This window comes from Dendrobates tinctorius, unplaced genomic scaffold (assembly GCF_039654945.1).
Source record: "Dendrobates tinctorius isolate UK_male_01 unplaced genomic scaffold, ASM3965494v1 ptg000129l, whole genome shotgun sequence".
In the NCBI taxonomy this organism is placed as follows: Eukaryota; Metazoa; Chordata; class Amphibia; order Anura; family Dendrobatidae; genus Dendrobates; species Dendrobates tinctorius.
This window is the reverse complement of record NW_027361797.1, coordinates 22,489,903-22,512,563: the sequence shown is the minus strand read 5'-3', so window position 1 is coordinate 22,512,563 and position 22,661 is coordinate 22,489,903. Positions and strand designations below refer to the sequence as shown.

The 22,661-nt window shown below is 44.9% G+C and overlaps 1 protein-coding gene across 4 annotated transcripts in view; it reads right to left on the bottom strand.

Annotated features, from left to right (window-relative positions):
- The window catches only part of CLEC16A (C-type lectin domain containing 16A), a 411,773-nt gene that overhangs the window by 308,696 nt on the left and 80,416 nt on the right, over positions 1-22,661 (bottom strand). For all 4 annotated transcript variants that reach the window (XM_073542856.1, XM_073542853.1, XM_073542854.1 and 1 more), the window contains exon 8: positions 21,608-21,661. In XM_073542856.1, the coding sequence (XP_073398957.1) occupies positions 21,608-21,661 (54 nt within the window). The remainder of the gene's footprint in view (positions 1-21,607; positions 21,662-22,661) is intronic.

The window sequence follows — 22,661 nt, the reverse complement described above, 5'->3', positions numbered from 1 at the left end:
ATGTTATTAATGGAGCACACTCGGACAGGGTCACGGTTATAAGTGGGGTACCACAGGGGTCAGTTTTGGGCCCGCTTCTTTTTAACATATTAATTAATGAATTAATAACCTTGTAGGGGGCATAGAGAGTAGAATTTCAATATTTGCAGATGACACTAAACTCTGCAGGATAATCAATACAGAGGAGGACAATTTTATATTAAAGGAGGATTTATGTAAACTAGAAGCTTGGGCTGATAAATGGCAAATGAGCTTTAATGGGGATAAATGTAAGGTCACGCACTTGGGTAGAACGAACAAGATGTATAATTATGTTCTTAATTGTAAAACACTGGGCAAAATTGTCACTGAAAAAGACCTCGGTGTATGGGTGGACGACAAACTCACATTTAGTGGCCAGTGTCAGGCAGCTGCTGCAAAGGCAAATAAAATAATGGGATGCATTAAAAGAGGCATAGATGCTCATGAGGAGAACATAATTTTACCTCTAGATAAGTCACTAGTGCGACTACACTTAGAATACTGTGTACAGTTCTGGTCTCCGGTGTATAAGAAAGACATAGCTGAACTGGAGAGGGTGCAGAGAAGAGCAACCAAGGTTATTAGGGAACTAGGGGGTCTGCCAAACCAAGACAGGTTATTACACTTGGGGTTATTTAGTTAGGAAAAGCGAAGGCTTAGGGGTGATCTTATTACAATGTATAAATATATGCGGGGACAGTACAAAGACCTTTCTAATGATCTTTTTACTCTAAAGGCACTGTCACACTTAGCGATGTACCAGCGATCCCGACCAGCGATATGACGCGGTCAGGATCGCTGGTACATCGCTAAGTGGTCGCTAGTGAGCTGCCACACAGGCAGATCTCACCAGCGACATCGCAGGGGTCGGGGGTCGCTACTTACCTGTCAGACGAGGCGATCCTTCCCCCAATGTGAAGCTTACTGTTTGCCACATGGGTTTTTTTTCTGCCTTCCTCTGGATCAACATGTTAGGGCAAGTTAGGATATGGGTTGAACTAGATGGACTTCAAGACTTCCTTCAACCTTATCCGCTGCCGTGCCCTCAGGTGTTCAATGTGCACAGGAATTTACAGTCCCCTGTACTTTCAGATTCAGTTCCTGTCAGCCTAGGACTCTGATGTCCGTTTTCTCTTTATTAGCGCTTCACTCAGGGGTCTGCTATATGCAGTATTTTAGCTTCCCTAGAGTCTTTCAGTCTCTGCTCTTGTCCTTTCCCTCTTCACAGACCAGCTCCCTGTCTTCATCTGACAGGATCTTCAAGAAAGATCTCTTTACCTCACGTCCTCACAGCTGTTTCATTTCCATGACAACTCCCTCAGCTGACTTCTAGCTGACTCACCAACCCCCTCTGCTGGCCAGAATTTATAAGGCATCTCCCTTTTCTGACCTGCAGCAGGAAATTGTGATTAAATCTATGCTGCCTGGCATGGGGGTCCCTTTTCTGTCTTTCCAAGCATGACTTTTCCCATTAGAGGGAGGTAATGTCACTGTGAAAACCGGACTCTGGGGTGTGACACATGCAGCAGCAACGACTCGAACATAGTATTGGAGCACGCCGAAGATACTCTTAGCACACAAGCGTGCTCGGATAACACAATATCAGAGCACGTTCGCTCATCTCTATAGAGAACCTGTCTTGTTGGATAGGTCATCAATATCATATCATATTTAATTCGGATAGAACATGAATCTCATAGTCGTGGTCACAGCCTCATTCTATACTTCTACTGATCTCATGGAAATACTGGGAGTTCAATTGTTATTATTTATTTATAAAGCACCATTGGTTGTTACAAAGAATATGGAAATAATAATAATAATAATAATAATCTTTATATAGCGCCAACATATTACGCAGCGCTTTACAGTTGAACAGTTTCAAACACAGCAGTCATAAGTAATAACGTTAACAATACATTAAAGCGAAATAAGACGACCCTGCTCGTGGGAGCTTACAATCTACAATGAGGTAGGGGAGATAAAAAGCACAGGTTTGTATTTACAATGATTTATTTACAATGATGGTCCAGCCATCTTCAGGGGGTGGGGGATAGATGGAGATAGTGAATGGGCTACACACACACAAGCATAAAATGACTTTGATTACTGAATGTGATAGGCCGCTCTGAACAAATGTGTTTTGAGCGAGCGCCTAAAACTATGCAAATTGTGGATGGTCCTAATATCTTGGGGTAGAGCATTCCAGAGGATTGGCGCAGCACGGGAGAAGTCTTGGAGTCGGGAGTGGGAGGTACGGATTAGGGCAGAGGTTAGTCGAAAGTCATTTGCAGAGCGCAGTGGTTGGTTAGGCCGATAGACAGAACTACTGCAGGAACTACTATAATGCATTGATTTGAGACACAGATTTCATACATCTTATCTCTGAACTCATGTTCACTCTCTAGCAATAAGCTAGAAAACAGTTTATTATCTGTATTGCCTTGTAGCATAAGGCTCACACATTTATTACAACAGGACTCCTAAACTTACATACACACTCAGTACAGCAGGAGTCCAAAACTGGAGACCACAGTACAGCAGGAGTCCAAAACTGGAGACCACAGTACAGCAGGAGTCCAAAACTGGAGACCACAGTACAGCAGGAGTCCAAAACTGGAGACCACAGTACAGCAGGAGTCCAAAACTGGAGACCACAGTACAGCAGGAGTCCAAAACTGGAGACCACAGTACAGCAGGAGTCCAAAACTGGAGACCACAGTACAGCAGGAGTCCAAAACTGGAGACCACAGTACAGCAGGAGTCCAAAACTGGAGACCACAGTACAGACGGAGTCCAAAACTGGAGACCACAGTACAGACGGTGTCCTCAGCTCGCACACAGTACAGACGGTGTCCTCAGCTCGCACACAGTACAGACGGTGTCCTCAGCTCGCACACAGTACAGACGGTGTCCTCAGCTCGCACACAGTACAGACGGTGTCCTCAGCTCGCACACAGTACAGACGGTGTCCTCAGCTCGCACACAGTACAGACGGTGTCCTCAGCTCGCACACAGTACAGACGGTGTCCTCAGCTCGCACACAGTACAGACGGTGTCCTCAGCTCGCACACAGTACAGACGGTGTCCTCAGCTCGCACACAGTACAGACGGTGTCCTCAGCTCGCACACAGTACAGACGGTGTCCTCAGCTCGCACACAGTACAGACGGTGTCCTCAGCTCGCACACAGTACAGACGGTGTCCTCAGCTCGCACACAGTACAGACGGTGTCCTCAGCTCGCACACAGTACAGACGGTGTCCTCAGCTCGCACACAGTACAGACGGTGTCCTCAGCTCGCACACAGTACAGACGGTGTCCTCAGCTCGCACACAGTACAGACGGTGTCCTCAGCTCGCACACAGTACAGACGGTGTCCTCAGCTCGCACACAGTACAGACGGTGTCCTCAGCTCGCACACAGTACAGACGGTGTCCTCAGCTCGCACACAGTACAGACGGTGTCCTCAGCTCGCACACAGTACAGACGGTGTCCTCAGCTCGCACACAGTACAGACGGTGTCCTCAGCTCGCACACAGTACAGACGGTGTCCTCAGCTCGCACACAGTACAGACGGTGTCCTCAGCTCGCACACAGTACAGACGGTGTCCTCAGCTCGCACACAGTACAGACGGTGTCCTCAGCTCGCACACAGTACAGACGGTGTCCTCAGCTCGCACACAGTACAGACGGTGTCCTCAGCTCGCACACAGTACAGACGGTGTCCTCAGCTCGCACACAGTACAGACGGTGTCCTCAGCTCGCACACAGTACAGACGGTGTCCTCAGCTCGCACACAGTACAGACGGTGTCCTCAGCTCGCACACAGTACAGACGGTGTCCTCAGCTCGCACACAGTACAGACGGTGTCCTCAGCTCGCACACAGTACAGACGGTGTCCTCAGCTCGCACACAGTACAGACGGTGTCCTCAGCTCGCACACAGTACAGACGGTGTCCTCAGCTCGCACACAGTACAGACGGTGTCCTCAGCTCGCACACAGTACAGACGGTGTCCTCAGCTCGCACACAGTACAGACGGTGTCCTCAGCTCGCACACAGTACAGACGGTGTCCTCAGCTCGCACACAGTACAGACGGTGTCCTCAGCTCGCACACAGTACAGACGGTGTCCTCAGCTCGCACACAGTACAGACGGTGTCCTCAGCTCGCACACAGTACAGACGGTGTCCTCAGCTCGCACACAGTACAGACGGTGTCCTCAGCTCGCACACAGTACAGACGGTGTCCTCAGCTCGCACACAGTACAGACGGTGTCCTCAGCTCGCACACAGTACAGACGGTGTCCTCAGCTCGCACACAGTACAGACGGTGTCCTCAGCTCGCACACAGTACAGACGGTGTCCTCAGCTCGCACACAGTACAGACGGTGTCCTCAGCTCGCACACAGTACAGACGGTGTCCTCAGCTCGCACACAGTACAGACGGTGTCCTCAGCTCGCACACAGTACAGACGGTGTCCTCAGCTCGCACACAGTACAGACGGTGTCCTCAGCTCGCACACAGTACAGACGGTGTCCTCAGCTCGCACACAGTACAGACGGTGTCCTCAGCTCGCACACAGTACAGACGGTGTCCTCAGCTCGCACACAGTACAGACGGTGTCCTCAGCTCGCACACAGTACAGACGGTGTCCTCAGCTCGCACACAGTACAGACGGTGTCCTCAGCTCGCACACAGTACAGACGGTGTCCTCAGCTCGCACACAGTACAGACGGTGTCCTCAGCTCGCACACAGTACAGACGGTGTCCTCAGCTCGCACACAGTACAGACGGTGTCCTCAGCTCGCACACAGTACAGACGGTGTCCTCAGCTCGCACACAGTACAGACGGTGTCCTCAGCTCGCACACAGTACAGACGGTGTCCTCAGCTCGCACACAGTACAGACGGTGTCCTCAGCTCGCACACAGTACAGACGGTGTCCTCAGCTCGCACACAGTACAGACGGTGTCCTCAGCTCGCACACAGTACAGACGGTGTCCTCAGCTCGCACACAGTACAGACGGTGTCCTCAGCTCGCACACAGTACAGACGGTGTCCTCAGCTCGCACACAGTACAGACGGTGTCCTCAGCTCGCACACAGTACAGACGGTGTCCTCAGCTCGCACACAGTACAGACGGTGTCCTCAGCTCGCACACAGTACAGACGGTGTCCTCAGCTCGCACACAGTACAGACGGTGTCCTCAGCTCGCACACAGTACAGACGGTGTCCTCAGCTCGCACACAGTACAGACGGTGTCCTCAGCTCGCACACAGTACAGACGGTGTCCTCAGCTCGCACACAGTACAGACGGTGTCCTCAGCTCGCACACAGTACAGACGGTGTCCTCAGCTCGCACACAGTACAGACGGTGTCCTCAGCTCGCACACAGTACAGACGGTGTCCTCAGCTCGCACACAGTACAGACGGTGTCCTCAGCTCGCACACAGTACAGACGGTGTCCTCAGCTCGCACACAGTACAGACGGTGTCCTCAGCTCGCACACAGTACAGACGGTGTCCTCAGCTCGCACACAGTAAAGCAAGACTCTAAGATGCTTCAATAGCACAGGCTATTTGCTGGCTTACTGACGAGATGTGAAAGGGAGCTCAGAAAAAATAATTACATCTTTGGAATCGGTGTTTCTTCCGTTATCCATACATTACAGTAGTTTCAGGCTGTTTTTCCTTTGTTTTTTTTTTAAATTCGTTTATTGAACTTCAGGACATAAAAGATGTACAACATACAAATTGGCTTATGATGACAAGCATTTTTCACAGAGCATACACGTTTCTATCCATTATAAAATATAGAACTGAGAAATTGCACACTTTTTTTTTTTTTAAAAAGAAAAATACAAGATACAGGATAGCATGTACATAATCTCCCAAACATATGTAAAGGACAGTTGGTTATACATTATAAAGCGTGTATATCGATCAAATCTCACAAGCCTTTAACATATTATTCAGATAATGAAATCCAATCAGAAATTCCTAAACTAAGACTACCAATACATCAACTAGTATCTACTATTTCGCAGCCTGGTGTCCTACAACATATTATCCCGCATGTGATGTCTCAGCCTTGCAAGGTGAGATGAGAGGAATTCCACCTCCCCCAAATCTTTTCAAATTTACCCGGGCATCCCCTATTCTGGTATAATGTGCGCTCGTATGGAACAACCGAATTTACCAAGTCCAACCAAATTCTAAGAGAGGGGAATGAAGTTCCCATCCACCGTAGTGCCAGTACTTTCCGTGCCATAAATAATGTCTCACGCAGGAAGACCCCAGTATATCGATCCCAAATCTCCTCATCCCATACCCCAAACAAGCAGACCAATGGCTCCAGAGGGACAGGGGCTTGTACTAGAGATGACAGTAACGGCACCCCTTTCCAGTAATGTAGGACAGTGGGACACTGCCATACCATATGAATAAAATCTGTGTCTGCAGAGTGGCAACGTAAGCATTCCGATGATTGGAATCGACCCATCCTAAAAAATCGTGTCGGAGTCAAGTATGATTGATTTATTATATATAATAGTATCATTCTGTTAATAGATGGTGAAACCCCAATCGTAGATTCCAGGATCTCCTCCCACTCCTCTTCTTGCGTGTTAGGGATGAGTCGTTCCCACTTTCTCTTAATAGAAAGTATGGCAGATTCTGCTCCCACTGACAGCATGTACAGTTGTGGCCAAAAGTATTGACACCCCTGCAATTTTGTCAGATAATACTCAGTTTCTTCCTGAAAATGATTGCAAACACAAATTCTTTGGTATTATTATCTTCATTTAATTTGTCTTAAATGAAAAAACACAAAAGAGAATGAAGCAAAAAGCAAAACATTGATCAGGTCACACAAAACTCCACAAATGGGCCAGACAAAAGTATTGGCACCCTCAGCCTAATACTTGGTTGCACAACCTTTAGCCAAAATAACTGCAACCAACCGCTTCCGGTAATCATCAATGAGTTTCTTACAATGCTCTGCTGGAATTTTAGACCATTGTTCTTTGGCAAACTGCTCCAGGTCCCTGATATTAGAAGGGTGCCTTCTCCAGTCTGCCATTTTTAGATCTCTCCACAGGTGTTCTATTGGATTCAGGTCTGGACTCATTGCTGGCCACCTTAGAAGTCTCCAGTGCTTTCTCTAAAACCATTTTCTAGTGCTTTTTGAAGTGTGTTTTGGGTCATTGTCCTGCTGGAAGACCCATGACCTCTGAGGGAGACCCAGCTTTCTCACACTGGGCCCTACATTATGCTGCAAAATTTGTTGGTACTCTTCAGACTTCATAATGCCATGCAGACGGTCAAGCAGTCCAGTGCCAGAGGCAGCAAAGCAACCCCAAAACATCAGGGAACCTCCGCCATGTTTGACTGTAGGGACCGTGTTCTTTTCTTTGAATGCCTCTTTTTTTCTCCTGTAAACTCTATGTTGATGCCTTTGCCCAAAAAGTTCTACTTTTGTCTCATCTGACCAGAGAACATTCTTCCAAAACGTTTTAGGCTTTTTCAGGTAAGTTTTAGCAAACTCCAGCCTGGCTTTTTTATGTCTCGGGGTAAGAAGTGGGGTCTTCCTGGATCTCCTACCATACAGTCCCTTTTCATTCAGACGCCGACGGATAGTACGGGTTGACACTGTTGTACCCTCGGACTGCAGGGCAGCTTGAACTTGTTTGGATGTTAGTCGAGGTTCTTTATCCAACATCCGCACAATATTGCGTTGAAATCTCTTGTCAATTTTTCTTTTCCGTCCACATCTAGGGAGGTTAGCCACAGTGTCATGGGCTTTAAACTTCTTGATGACACTGCGCACGGTAGACACAGGAACATTCAGGTCTTTGGAGATGGACTTGTAGCCTTGAGATTGCTCATGCTTCCTCACAATTTGGTTTCTCAAGTCCTCAGACAATTCTTTGGTCTTCTTTCTTTTCGCCATGCTCAATGTGGTACACACAAGGACACAGGACAGAGGTTGAGTCAACTTTAATCCATGTCAACTGGCTGCAAGTGTGATTTAGTTATTGCCAACACCTGTTAGGTGCCACAGGTAAGTTACAGGTGCTGTTAATTACACAAATTAGAGAAGCATCACATGATTTTTCAAACAGTGCCAATTCTTTGGTCCACCCTCTTTGTAATATTTGGTGTGGCATTATATCCAATTTGGCTTTAGGACAATTCTTTTTGTGTTTTTTCATTTAAGACAAATTAAATGAAGATAATAATACCAAAGAATTTGTGTTTGCAATCATTTTCAGAAAGAAACTGAGTATTATCTGACAAAATTGCAGGGGTGTCAATACTTTTGGCCACAACTGTATGTATATAGAGAGGAGATGAGACCCTGCGACTTAAGGATTCCTATCAGAGGTAGAGATGAAATAGTACGGCCTACACCCTTATATCTCACATGCGATTGAAGAGCTGATCTCAGTTGTAAATAGCGAAAAAATTGGGATCTTGGGATATCATGTGTGATCTGTAATTGTTCAAAAGACTTTAAGATCCCCCGATCATATAAGTCCCCCATCGAAGAGACGCTATGCTGAAACCAAAAATCGGTGGACGGGTGATGTAGCAGTTCCGGAAAATAATCATTATTCCACAGGGGCATTTCTGCTATAAAATCTTTAAACCCAGTTACTTTCTTGATTTGCCTCCATGTTAATCGTGCCAGTCGGAGCAAGGGTAGCAAACGGGGGGTATTAGTCGTCTCTAACTCAAGGAAACCCAATAGGCAATCAATCAGTCTGTGCAGCATTAAGCAGATGACTTTCAGAATTGGGGATGTAGCTACCCGGCATCCATATACTTAAAGCTTTAGGCTGCCAAGCCAAATAATACAGGAAAAAATCTGGTAACGCCGCCCCACTTCCTTTTTAGGTCTTTGTAAGGTGGCCAATTCAAGTTTGGGCCTAGTTCTCCCCCATATAAAAGACGTGATCTGGGAATTGAGATTCACAAAGAAGGATTTGGGCACCATCACAGCTATGTGCTGAAGGGAGTAGTTAAGCTTGGGAAGCAATATAAATTTTAATCAGGTTGATGCGTCCGGCTATAGACAACGGGAGCTTGCTCCAGGATACAAATTTAACTTTAACTAGTTCCAGCAGTGGGTGGATATTAAGCTGTGAATCAGACGCACTATCACGGGATATGTAGACACCCAAATATTTAAAATTAGATACATTAGACAGCGAGGAGAGAGCCTCTAGCTGCGGCATCGGGGCATGAGAAAGGGGTAACAGAGCCGACTTCTCCCAATTTATATATAAGCCTGAATATTTGCTGAATCTATCTATAATCTATCACTTGCGGCAGAGTTTCTTCTGCTTCATCCATGAATATCACCATATCATCAGCATATAGACCTATAGTGTCCACCCGACCCGCTATATCTATACCCTTAATGCCAGGGGAAGATCTTATACGTATTGCTAGCGCCTCAATTGCAAGAGCGAAGAGGGCGGGGGAGAGGGGGCAACCTTGAAGAGTCCCCCTATGTACTGTAGTGAAAAAGACTGAAATACAGAATTATTTACTATGATACGGGCTTTGAGTTTCATATATAATATTTTGATCCATTTTATAAATTTGTCACCAAAGCCATATCTTTGCAAGCACGCGGAGAGGAAAGGCCACTCAAGAGAGTCAAAAGCCTTGGCGGCATCTAACGATGCCAATGCCCATTTGTTGTCGGGCACTAAGGAGCTATATTGGACTATTGACTGGACCCGTCTGATGTTAATGGAAGTGCTCTTACCAGGCATGAAACCCGTTTGATCAGGATGTATAAGGTTCAATGAGATTGAATTCAATCTGGTAGCCAGAATCTTGGTAAAAATGTTATAGTCCACATTTACTAATGAAATAGGACGGTAAGATCCACATTCCAGGGGGTCCTTTCCCTCCTTCCTAAGCATTATGATATTAGCCTCATAAAAGGATTCAGGCATAGACTTCCCTTCCCAAATTCCCCGAAATACCCTCACCAGAAGTGGAACCAGTATATCCCGGTATTTCCTATAAAGTTAAATGGGCAACTCATCTGGTCCAGGGGCCTTCCCAGAAGCCATGTCCGTTGTAGCATTTTCTATGTCTTCCGCAGTGAACGTAGCGTCCATAAGGGCTCGCTGGTCAGGATTTAATGTAGGGAATGTCACATCTGACAAATAGTCCAAGCATCCCAAATTATCAAAGTCACTTTTAGATTCATATAATGACCTACAGTAGTCGTAAAAACAACCAAGTATCTCCTCGGTCGAAGACACCAGTAAACCATCCGCCTTACGAATCTGCAATATTGTATTGGAGGTATTGTGTTGGCACACTAAATAGGCCAAAAATTTACTTGCCTGGTTTCCTAGTTCAAAATAAGACTGACGGGTGAAGAATAGTTTACGCTTAGATTTAGTGTCTATATGCTGGGCGTATAACTTCTGGGCAGTCAACCACTCAGTCCTGTTGCCACTAGTTTGATTAGATATGTATGTAGCCTCTGAGTCTTTCAATCTTCGCTCCATTTCCTCATCCTCCCTTGAGGTTACCCGCTTAATATAAAGAGATCGTGGAGGACAAACAGCCCCTCAGATATGCCTTAAGGTCATCCCAAAATAAATTATCTTTAGGTTCCGGATGAGACGCGATGAAACAATGCAACTGATCGATCGTTCTATCGGTGGACACTATTAACTTTAACCAGAAAGGATTCAGCTTCCAAACTATCCTATTGTTTAATTGTTGATATTTAAGTTTAAGAATGACTGGGCTATGGTCTGAGATCCCCCTACTGCCATGCTCTGTTATCCACCCACATCGCTAGACCACTGGAACCAAATATGTAATCTATGCGCGATAGAGAGCGTTTAGTGGACGAGTGACAGGTATATTCTCTTAACTCAGGGTGACGCATCCTCCACAAATTCAGCCACCCGCCCTCCCCCATAAACAATGATAGCGGGGTTGTAGTCAGCGAAGAGGACCCCCCAGTCATTCCAACATCCAATCTCAATTTATCAAGGCAGTTGTTCATAACCATATTGAAGTCTCCCATACAAATAACATCCACGTCTGGATAATCCAGGGCAAAACTCATTGCCTTCAGAAGAATGGACATACTAGCCGGAGGGGGGTTATAGACACATAGGATTACATATTCCCTGGTATTTATCAGTGCATACACAAAAACAAAACGACCCTCAGGGTCCCTCCGAGTCTCCCTGGCTTCCCATCTAACGTCTCTATGTACTAGCAGTGCATGGACAGACCATTGTACCCAGGGTTACTGCACGCACCAAGCTGTATCCCTGGTCAGGTGCGTCTCTACCAAGGCCACAATGTGAGGGTGAGAACGTCTGATCTGCGGGAAGACCTTAATCTTTTTCCGGGGTGTTTTTATACCCCTCACATTCCATGTCATACACATCAACTCAGACTCCATGTTTTACTCCGCTGAATATGGGGCATATCATTACCCAGGTAAAAGTTAGAGACATCACTTAAAGAGTGAAATTGTTGGTGGCTGCGAATCTTACCTAAAATATATATATAAAAAAACAAAGTAAATAAACAACAAACAATATGGGAGCAAAGTCTTATACTCCCGTCATGAAGAAAACAAGGGGATACCATCACTGAGCAGAGTGTCCGGTATTGTTGGTAGTTGGACGCTTGCAGACAGAGCTCCAATCAGGCCATTAATGGAAGAGTACTGACTAGCAACAGATGTATTAGGATTCCTTTGCAGCAGACCCTTTGTGGGACCGTAGCCACTCAGTCGCCTCCACTGGATCCGTAAAAAACAAGACGGAGCCCTCGTGGACCACACGAAGCCGGGTCGTATAAATCATCGAGTACATAACATTCCTCTCCCGGAGACTTTTTTTTTTACTTCCATGAACTGTGCCCGTTGTTTCTGAAGCTCCATGGAGAAGTCTGGGAAAATCTAGATTGTGGCATCATTGAACTTGATTGGGCTTTTCCGCCGTGCCAAACGCAGAGCCACATCCCTCTCCCTGCAGTTAAGGAGACGTGCCAAAAAAGGTCTAGGTGGGGCTCCAGGAGGAAGAGGCCTAGTGGGGACCCTGTGGGCCCTTTCCACCGCAAATGTTGGGGAGAATTCGTCTCCCAGAGTAGTTTGGAGCCAGTCTTCTAGGAATTGCTCCGGGTGTTGACCCTCCGAACGTTCCGGGAGCCAAATAACTCGGATATTATTCCGACGCATTTTGTTCTCCAGGTCATCTGCTTTTTGCCTCCATGCGTTCATCGAACCTGCCACTTTCGGTAGTTTGGCTTCCATAGGTATGATGGTATCTTCTTACCTGGGATACCCGTGCCTCCACCTCCGTAATGCAGCCCCTCATGGCTTGCATGTCTTGTCGGAGACGCCCCACCTTAGTGTACACGTCCTCTATCTTCCCAGTCAGAGATGTCCTGGTTAAGGAGATGGCCTGCATCAGTTGTTCAGACACCTGTTTAAGGGGTAATTCCTCTTGCTCACTCTCCTTCTCACCTCCAGAAGAGCGGCTTTTACGCTGAGCCTGTGAGGGGTTATTTTTAAGGTGTCTTGAAACATCAGAATGATCTATTCTAGCATACTCTTTCAGTCCTTCAGCTGCTCCTGATCCCTTAGAGCGACTCATTTCAATAGCAATATGGCACAGCCGGATGCCGAGAACAGTACACTCTGGAGTCTTCTGTTATAGGCGTAGCAGGGCTATCATATAATGGCAGCAAAGCCCCAAAAGTAACAGATCTATAGGGCCACTTAGGGAGACAATGTCCGGCTCCGAGCAGCGAACAAGGGCCTCTATGACCCCGGGGGGGACTACACCACCCCACAAGGACAGCAGCCAGGAAGGGACCAGACCCTTAAAGTAATAGCGCTGGCAGGCCATGTGACTTAGTGAAGAGGAACGCGCGGCCCAATTTTTCAGGGCACTCACCGCTTGCCCTCCACAGTTCTTTCAGGATATGTGCTCACCGTCTGTCAGCACTGCAGCGATGGGGACCAGCACCGCGTATCACACAGGCAGAGCGCGTGCTTCCAAAGATGGCCGCCTCGTGCAGGCGCCGCCGGCTGCCCCAGCTTTTACTGCCGCCAGCACACAAGAATCCAGCAGCGCTCTCCCGCGGGGGTCCAGGAGTGTCCGGGAATCCAGTGGGGTCCGGAGAGAGGCAAATAAATCACATTGGTAAGGGTCCACTGATCGGATAACGTCAGGATACCAGGAGCTCTCTCTTAGTGCGTCCTTTTGCCGCCGCTACATAGCCATGCCCCAGTTTTTCCTTTGTTGCTCATGTAACAATCTCTTTAGCATTTAGACCCTAAACATCATACCAGATCAACAGTAATAAAGAATAAACCTATTGTAGGGGAAGAGAGTAATGAATATTTTCATTGTTAAGCAGATGGTGATTGAATATTGTTTAAAGAGGTTGTCCAAACCTTAGGAAACTTTTGGCACATACTGCAACTTGCCAAATCCTAAAGGTGTGTAATGAACAATCCGATTTCAACGGTCGTCGCAAGACTAAGTATGCGAGTTACATAGCTGGGGTGTCGTACCAACTAGAGTGTCAGCTGCTTCCCAACAGATTCTATTGAATAGCGACAAAGACTCTGGGATTTTCATTGCTGCGATCATGTGCCAACTACACTTGTGATCACAAGAAGACTGCTGGAGACGGAAAGCGGAGAGATACTTGTCTGATATTGTCTTTGCCTAATATTACGGCTAACTACAGCCCTATTTTTAGGTAAGAAACTGAGCTGTGACAGCAGGCATAGCCACTGCTAGGACATTGTGACCTGTAATACCAGGACAGTCATTGCTAAACGCACTGAGCCTTGGGATGCCGCATTCACTAGAGCTTGACAGCACCTTCATACAGCTGATCCATGGGTTGTTGAGAGTTGGATTCCCACTGTTCCTAAGGGAAGAGTCTGATGACCGTATAACTTGGATAGGGATCACAAAATAATTCTCGGACTGGCCGTCGACTCCATCGACCCGAGCACGATAGCATGTATTTCTATGCATCTGTCAAGCACGGATTTGGGTAGTCTGGGCATTGAGTTGTGATTCTCGTCCGAGTTATAGAGCCAACAGACTCTTCCCTTAGTATAGTCCATCAATTTAAGTTCAAGACAACTCCTTTAAATTTTTGTATGTGCAGAATATTTGGAGATCTTCAAAAAAATAAATAAATAAAAATAAAAACCTTCAGCTTGTGCCTTTCGAGGTAGTCTTTTGTGGATTTAGACATGTGCTTAGGATCATTATCCATTTGTAGAAGTCATCTTTAGCTTTATTTTTTTTTTTACAGATTGTGATAGGTTTGCATCAAGAAATTGTTGAAATTTCATTTAATCCATTGCTCCTTCTACCAGGTGAAGTGTTTCCTGTACCATTGGCTGCAATACAGCCCAAAAAGCATGATTGATTCATCCCCATGCTCAATGGTTGAGGAGATGTTCTTTTGCTGAAATTCTGTGCCCTTTTACCTCTACACATACCTTTCATCATTGTGGAAAACAGTTCTATTTGAACATCATTGGGCAACAGGTCATGTTTCCAAATTGCATCAGGCTTGTTTAGATGTTCTTCTGCATACTTCTGACACTGAATTGTATGAAGACGCAGTAGAGGTTTTCTTCTGACGACTCTTCCATGAACACAATATTTGTACAGGTGCCTCTGAACAATAGAACAATGTACCACAACTCCAGAGTCTGCTAAAATCTTTCAGAAGTTCTTTTTGCAGTCAAGCAGAGTCTCTCATTTATCTCTGTAGCAATCCTACAAGCAGCTCTGACATTTTGCTTGGTCTTCCAGACCTTATCTTGACCTCCTCTGTTTTTGTCAACTGCCATTTCTTAATTACATTTCAAACTGAGGAAAGGGAAACTTAAAAATGCTTTGCTATCTTCTTATAGCCTTCTCCTGCTTTGTGGGTCTCCACCATTTTCAATTTCAGAGAGCTAAGGCTGCTGCTTAGAAGAACCTATGGCTACTGTATTTTGAGCAAACTGTTAGAGAAGGCTGGGTTTTTAAAAAGCTGGTAAACTTGTATCACCTGGCCTTTCCTAACAATGATTGTGAACAAGCCATAACCCTAACAGGCTATTTAAAGCTTTTGAGCACAACTTTAATATATCTATTTTTTTCTTTGCTAAAATACAAAGGAAATGTGTCACCTTAACTTGCTTAAAGGGGTCCACTACTAGGACAACCCTTTCTTACAGTAAATGTTTGGCCCCAATAAAATAATAAAGCCTATACCCACCTCCTGTGCCAGCGACATTCTAGCGGTGTTGGCACTCGCGGTCCCGGGGCTGTGATGCGGTTGTGACACGTGATGCCCAGCGCCCAATCAGCGCTGGCGTCACTGTTTCTGCCTTTACACAAACTGGACATGAAGAGGAAGTCAGGGCTGCAGCTGATCTCTGGCTTCCTCTTCATGTTCAGTTTGTCCGAAGACGGAGACAGTGACGCCAGTGTTGATTGGGCACCCACGTCACATTACTGCATCACAGCCCCGGGGAGAGTGAGTGCCAACACTGTGGGAACGGCGCCGGCATGGGAGGAGAGTATAGGTTTTATTATCAGGGTTGAACATTTAGTTTAAGAAAGGGTTGTCATAATAGAGGACAACCCCTTTAACTGTTCACAATAACAGTAATTTTGACCACGGGTGCCCAAACTTTTACATGCCACTGTAAGAACCAAATAAATAGCCACCCAAGCTATATACTAGAGCACTACGCTTTTATGTCTTTTTCTGTGAGAATCATTAAAAATCAGCAACTTTGTCTTTCTCCTTTCCTTAAAGAAAATTATTTAGATCACGACGGCCAATTGATCTGAAATTATTAAGCGGTATTATTTGAGGAGCTGTAAATGCCAGGATCTATCCAGCGCCTGTGACAGCAGAAGGACACAATGACATATATATAACTCCGGATGGAGAAAGGAGGCAAGGTATCTGATGCACGGGTGAAAAATGAAGATTTACCATCCTAATATATCCCGTGTCACATATTCAAGTCCTTCCTGCCAAGGACAAAATAAGGACAGCGCCAGCAGTTTATTTATTTTATTTCCGTTCCTCGTGAATGCAATTTAAAAGGGTTTAGGTTGCTCAGAGTGCATTATTAAGCGGATCTACAGAAATGCCCTAATTTGCTAGCGAGTGTAGATCTTCCACCAAAGGTTTATAAGGTCAATTCATGTAGAAACTTAAATGCTTATAGGGCGTCAGGACAAAGAACATTTATTTATTTTAAGGCAACGGGATGGGCTCCAAATGCTGAAAGCCATTCCAGTAATGCAAGGATCAATAAAGTCCCATGTGCTAAGGGTTAAGGAGCAAGGATGAATAATGGTTACCGATATACCTGAATTTGGTAGGGTGCACTTTGTTGGGAATACATGTCAGTGCATAAAAGGACTGAAAATAAATGTGTGAAAGACGACATGGGAGGGTGTTCTTTTATAGCCAACATTTACATAGTGAGGGCTGGTTCACACAGGGACACGATCTCGAAGAAAGCACTATAGTGCATTCTGCTTCGAGTGTGATAGCAATGTGCTCTTTATTAATTAACCCTTAAAACGCCCCAAAAAAACAGTTTTATCAATAAGTAGGCTGAGACATGATCTGGCGCTCTGACTTTTAACACTGTGCCCTTAGCATGGTCAAATAGAAGGTAGAGGTGGTTTTTGGCCACTTCTGCCTTTTCTGTTTCCTATATTCAACATGCAAAGAGAAGGCAGAATATGGCAAAGAACTGACATATTAGCCTATCTCCAAATGGCTCAGAATAATGCAAACAATATTGGCTTTTAATGACCAACACTGCCTTGCAGAAAGTTTTTTCTGTCAACATGGCTGGCAACACTTCATCACTACTGCTTTCAGTTGGGTAGCACATATATAAGAAAGTTACTATATACCTACTTTACACTGTACATGTGGCTATAGCAGTATCACATGTATGATACTATAGGATATGCCTGGGACTACTCTTTGGAGTATATGGATGTTATATGGCATACACATCAGTCCCTAACATAAGAGCTGAAGGTATCGGACCTTTCAGAAAAGCTTTATTATAAGACATGCATTTATTCTGTATCCTGTTTTTAGATCCAAAACTAGGTCTGTTATCAAAAAGGTTGTCTCACTTAGGCTTTATTCACACATTGGGCACAACTGACCAAGGCAGGTGTTCTTCACACCGCTCTTGATGAGGGAACAAAGCTGTAGTCAGACTGATTCATGAGGAATTGCACGCCTCCTCGTGATCAGGAGTGTCTGATGAGTGTCGTGCACCTCGCCAGAAATCTCAATCTGTCAGGTATTGGAGTGAGATTTCTAAAGCTCATCATGTCAAAGCCAAGCAACACTACTCTGTCCTCCTCCTCCTGGACCTGTCCTCTGCTTTTGATACAGTGGACAACTCCCTGTTACTACAGACCCTCTCATCGCTTGGCATCACTGATTTGGCCCTATCTTGGATCGCATCATACCTGACATTTAATGTCTTTCACTCCCACACCACCTCCGCACCTATCTGTCGGGAGTCGAGCAAGGTTCAGTCCTAGGGCCCCTGCTCTTCTCCATTTACACCTTCGGCCTGGGACAGCTCATAGAATCTCACGGCTTGCAGTATCACCTCTATGCTGATGACTCAAAGATCTACCTCTCTGGACCAGATATCACCTCCCTACTAACCAGAATCCCTCAATGTCTGTCTGCTATTTCATCCTTCTTCTCCGCTAGATTTCCAAAACTTAAAATGGACAAAAGAGAATTCATCATCTTTCCCCCATCTCACTCGACTCCCCCAACAGACCTATCCATTAAAGTAAATGGCTGCCCAATCTCTCCAGTCCCACAAGCTCGCTGCCTCGGGATAATCCTTAATTTTGATCTCTACTTCAAATCACATATCCAAGCCCTTTCTACTTCCTGACGACTTCAACTCAAAAATATTTCCTGGATCCGTACATTCCTCAACCTAGAATCTGCAAAAACTCTAGTGCGTGCCCTCATCATCTCATGCATTGACTACTGCAACCTCCCACTTTGTGGCCTCCCCTCTAACACTCTTGCGTCCCTCCACTATCCTAAACTCTGCTGCCCGACTAATCCACCTGTCCACCCGCTATTCCCCAGCCTCTCCCCTCTGTCAATCCCTTCACTGGCTCCTTATTACCCAAAGACTCCAGTTCAATACCCTAACCATGGCACAGAAAGCCATCCACAACCTGTCTCCTCCATACATCTGTGACCTCATCTCCCGGTACTTACCTGCACGCAACCTCCGATCCTCACAAGATCTCGCTCTCTACTCCCCTCTTATCTCCTCTTGTCACAATCACATACAAGCTTTCTCCCACGCATCCCCCCTACTCTAGAACTCTCTACCAAAACATATCAGACTCTCGCCTACCTTGGAAACCTTTAAAAAGGAACCTGAAGACTCACCTCTTCCGACAAGCCTACAACCTGCAGTAACCACTGATCCACCAAACCACTGCATGACCAGCTCTACCCTTGTCTATTGTATTCTCACCCATCCCTTGTAGATTGGGAGCCCTCGCGGGCAGGATCCTCTCTCCTCCTGTACCAGTCGGTGACTTGTATTATTTAAGATTACTGTACTTGTATTTATTATGTATACCCCTCCTCACATGTAAAGCACCATGGAATAAATGGCGCTATAATAAGTAATAATAATGAATCAGACGAGCTGTGGCGTCCCGCCCTGCCCAAGCTACGCCCATTTTGTCAGAGCTGGGAGAAACTGGTATCAAACCTCTGAGTTGCACCTAAATTTTGCAAATTTTCAATACTTTTACTCTAGAATTCTGGAAAGCTTTGATGAATTGGGCCCATTGTTTTCCTTCTGCCAGAGGTCTATGTCAGGAGAATTAGATGCAGAATATTAGCGGAAGGCTGTGGCACCTACTACTTTTTATGCATACATTACCTGTTAGCGCTCATTGGAGACAAAATACATACCATGGACTATCCTTTTATTTTTAACTTATGTAAAAGAAAATTGCGAAACAGGGTATGGTCTTCTATGAAGAAAATAAATGTACGCCCCCGACACATGCAGGCTCAACACATACCAAAACGACACTGCCATGGCATACACTTGAAGCACAGGGCCCTAATGATACGTTTAATATATGAGCTGATTTTTTACAAAAAGCTATGGGAACAGCAGCACCTTCATCAACAATCACAAAGAAGAGTCAAACCTTGAGACTTCAATTCTACAAACCAGAGGGGAGAGCAACAAAGTCTCCCAGTGGACTAGGCCATTTAATATATTACATGGACAACAATGAAAATCAAGCATTTAGTTGGCTGCAACTTTCCCTGGGGATAAACGATGGCCAACATTGTTTTCATAAACCAGAAGGCAGGGATCAGATATTCGTGGGCAGAGCTTCATTTTATAGATGAGTTGTCTTCCTGAAACAACCCAATTTAAGTGGATTTACAATCTTACTGTTCAATTTGCTAAAAGGGTTTGAACAGCGTAAAAATACCAAATTCAGCATTGTTTAATGCTGGTAGAGCGTTGCATCTACGCTGTTGACATGGATGTCCACGTAACATCTACATTGCCACCGCGGCAAGGACTATAGAGAGAATATCACGCATGCAGCCATGTTGAAGCTGGCAGTGGAGAAGTGGCAGTAAGCAATGCTGAATCTGGTATTTTCACACCGGTCAAGCCTGTTGAGGTGTAGAATTGAAAACCCTTTTAATATATTTACCAGCACTATCTATAGGATTTACCAAAACCCTCAGTCGTGAACTTTACGTATGATAAGCGCCGGGTGCGAAAAGTGTGACAATAAATGTGCTTGTAACTCCCTGAAAGCCATTGATTATATTCTGAAGTGGTGAATGGCTGGCAGATAAGATCAGATTAGTCTGTATCTACCAAAATTAGTCCAAGGTATGAGATTGGAGATGAAACCAGTGGACGAAAAGCGAGTAACGTTAGGCTCTGTGCACACGCTGCGAATTTTGCTGCGGTTCCGCAGCGGTTTTGGCCGCTGCGGACCCGCAGCAGTTTTTGCTGCGGTGTACAGTACCATGATTCCATATGGGAATCAAAAACCGCAATGCAGATGGTGCGGAATTTTCCGCGCAGATTATCTGCGGTTTTCAATCCGCAGAAAGAATTGACATGTCAATTCTTTCTGCGGATTCCCCTGCGGTTTGCCATCTGCTCCATTGAGGAGAAAAAAAACGCAGGGCAAAACCGCAGAGCAATCCGCAGGTAAAACCGCAGGTATTTTGACCTGCGGTTTCACCTGCGGATTTTACAAAATCCGCGCGGATGAATCCGCACCTAATCCGCAGCGTGTGCACACAGCCTTACGTTCAAGCAAATATAGTACAACTAAACTGTATAGTCATCATGGCAAAGTTTAAAGGATTACAAAACTGCAGTAAAACCCTTTTATGCCATGTGCACACATCTTTTTCAGGCGAGTTCCGCTTTAAAACATGACGTAAAAGCGTCCCAAAAAATGAACACAGTGCACAGCAACGACAAAACAATATTGCTATACTGCACATGCTCCATCTTATATCACTTATCTGCTCCCATGCCTTATGTCCAACTTTGCCTGTAGAACTCTAGTAGGTGATCAGAAACTATAACACACCTATGGTACTGACAAAGGGAGCTTGGATAGTAGGATTAATTGCAGCGTTACATAAATTATCAGGGCTTTTATTTCGCTTTTTCATGTAGTGTTTTGAAGCTTTTAATTGCTCATTTAATCTAACTTTTTCAGGGGCTATTACCGACAGCCTGAAAATGTATACAATATTGCAATATAAATCATCAAGCTATTGGAATCATGCCTGGTATACTACACAAATGATCAATAGTAATTGCTACGCTACTTAAATGATCAATATCTAAAAAAAAAAAAATAAAATAAACTTACCAACTATATAAAAGAAATCCAATACAAAAAAAAAAAATCACCTCTTAAAAATGTGGAAAGTGTACAGATCAAACCACAAATGGAATCAATACTATGGGACATACATGATGTGTAATGTAATATATTATAATATATATATATATATATATATATATATATATATATCTCTATCTATCTATCTATCTATACAGTTGTGCTTATTTGACAATAATTGGCTTCACCCAACCACTAACCATAAGTGGAGAAAAAGTTTTGGTGTTACAATTCATATTCTCGGAAAAAAAATGCCAAGAAAGAAAAACTTCAGCCAGGGTATGTAAACTTTTGAGCACAACTGTATCTATATATCTACATCTCTCATATTATATATTATAAACATACCAAGACTCAACTTTTGGGAACTTAATGAGCAATTAGGCAATGGCCAGATCTTAGTGCCGACGAAGCTCTGCCCATCTGAGGCGGGTCGATACACCGTGAGCCATATTGGTTGGCGGACTTTAGGCCAAATTCACCACCGCCGCACCATCTAGCTCTACCCTTACATTTTCCACCTTGCTAGCTATATATGAACTTACCTGAGATAACAGGTACAAGGAAACTTGCGGACTTATTCTTGGACGGTCTGTTGCCTAAAGATAATGAAAAATATATAAAAAGGTAAATCATATTTAACCTTTAGTTTTATATAAAAAAAACAACACATCAATATGAGCATCTCAAATAAAGATAAGAGTCCGAGAGCAAATGAACAAAAAAAAAAGTCAAGAGCCCCAAAGAGCAAATGACCCCAATGGATCTGGATCACGTTTGACCTTTACTTGTGACTGCTGCAGCCAATCACAACCCGCATTAGTGGCTTGTGATTGGCTACACAGTTCATGGAGTAATACAATAGTCATCATGTCACCTATGACGTAGTCAGTGACCACCTAATAATGGGCGACAGAGTAAAGGGTGGGCTAAGGGGTGTACTAAAAGGGAATCTGTCCCCACATTTGACCTACCTAAACTATTAATATGGGAATACCAGTTACAGACTGCTGAAAACAGTCTATGTATGTCTCTTACCAGATGCCTTACTGCTGATAAATCATCTTTTATCACTTTATGTAAATGCCCTCTTACAGGCTCTGGGGAGGACGCTGCCACTCTGCCTCCAGAGATTATTTTACATGAAGGGGAGTTACCAGTGTGATGTGTAATGTCCGTTCTCTGCTCTCCTGGTCTCACTGCAGAGCTGCGTGATTATACCGGGTACATCTGCAGGTTCCTCACAGCTTCCATCTCACAGGCAGACAGGGTGTAGTATTGTTACAATACAGCAGAGCTCAGAGGGCTGCAAAACATGTGTTTGCAAGAAGACAAATTTCATACCTCTTGTGTTGGTTACTTGTCTCACTGGTAACTCCCGTTCATGTAAAATAAGCTCTGGAGGCAGATTTATCTCCAGGCACCATCTGCCCTAGAGCCTGGAAGGTCATTTATATAAAGTGATAAGAGGATTTCTCATCCAGCAAAAAGGCATCTGATATCCACAGGTATGACTTTTTCAGAAGTCTATAACCTGTATGCCCACATTAATAGTTTAGATTAGTCAAATGTGGTGACAGATTGCCTTTAGCTGTACAA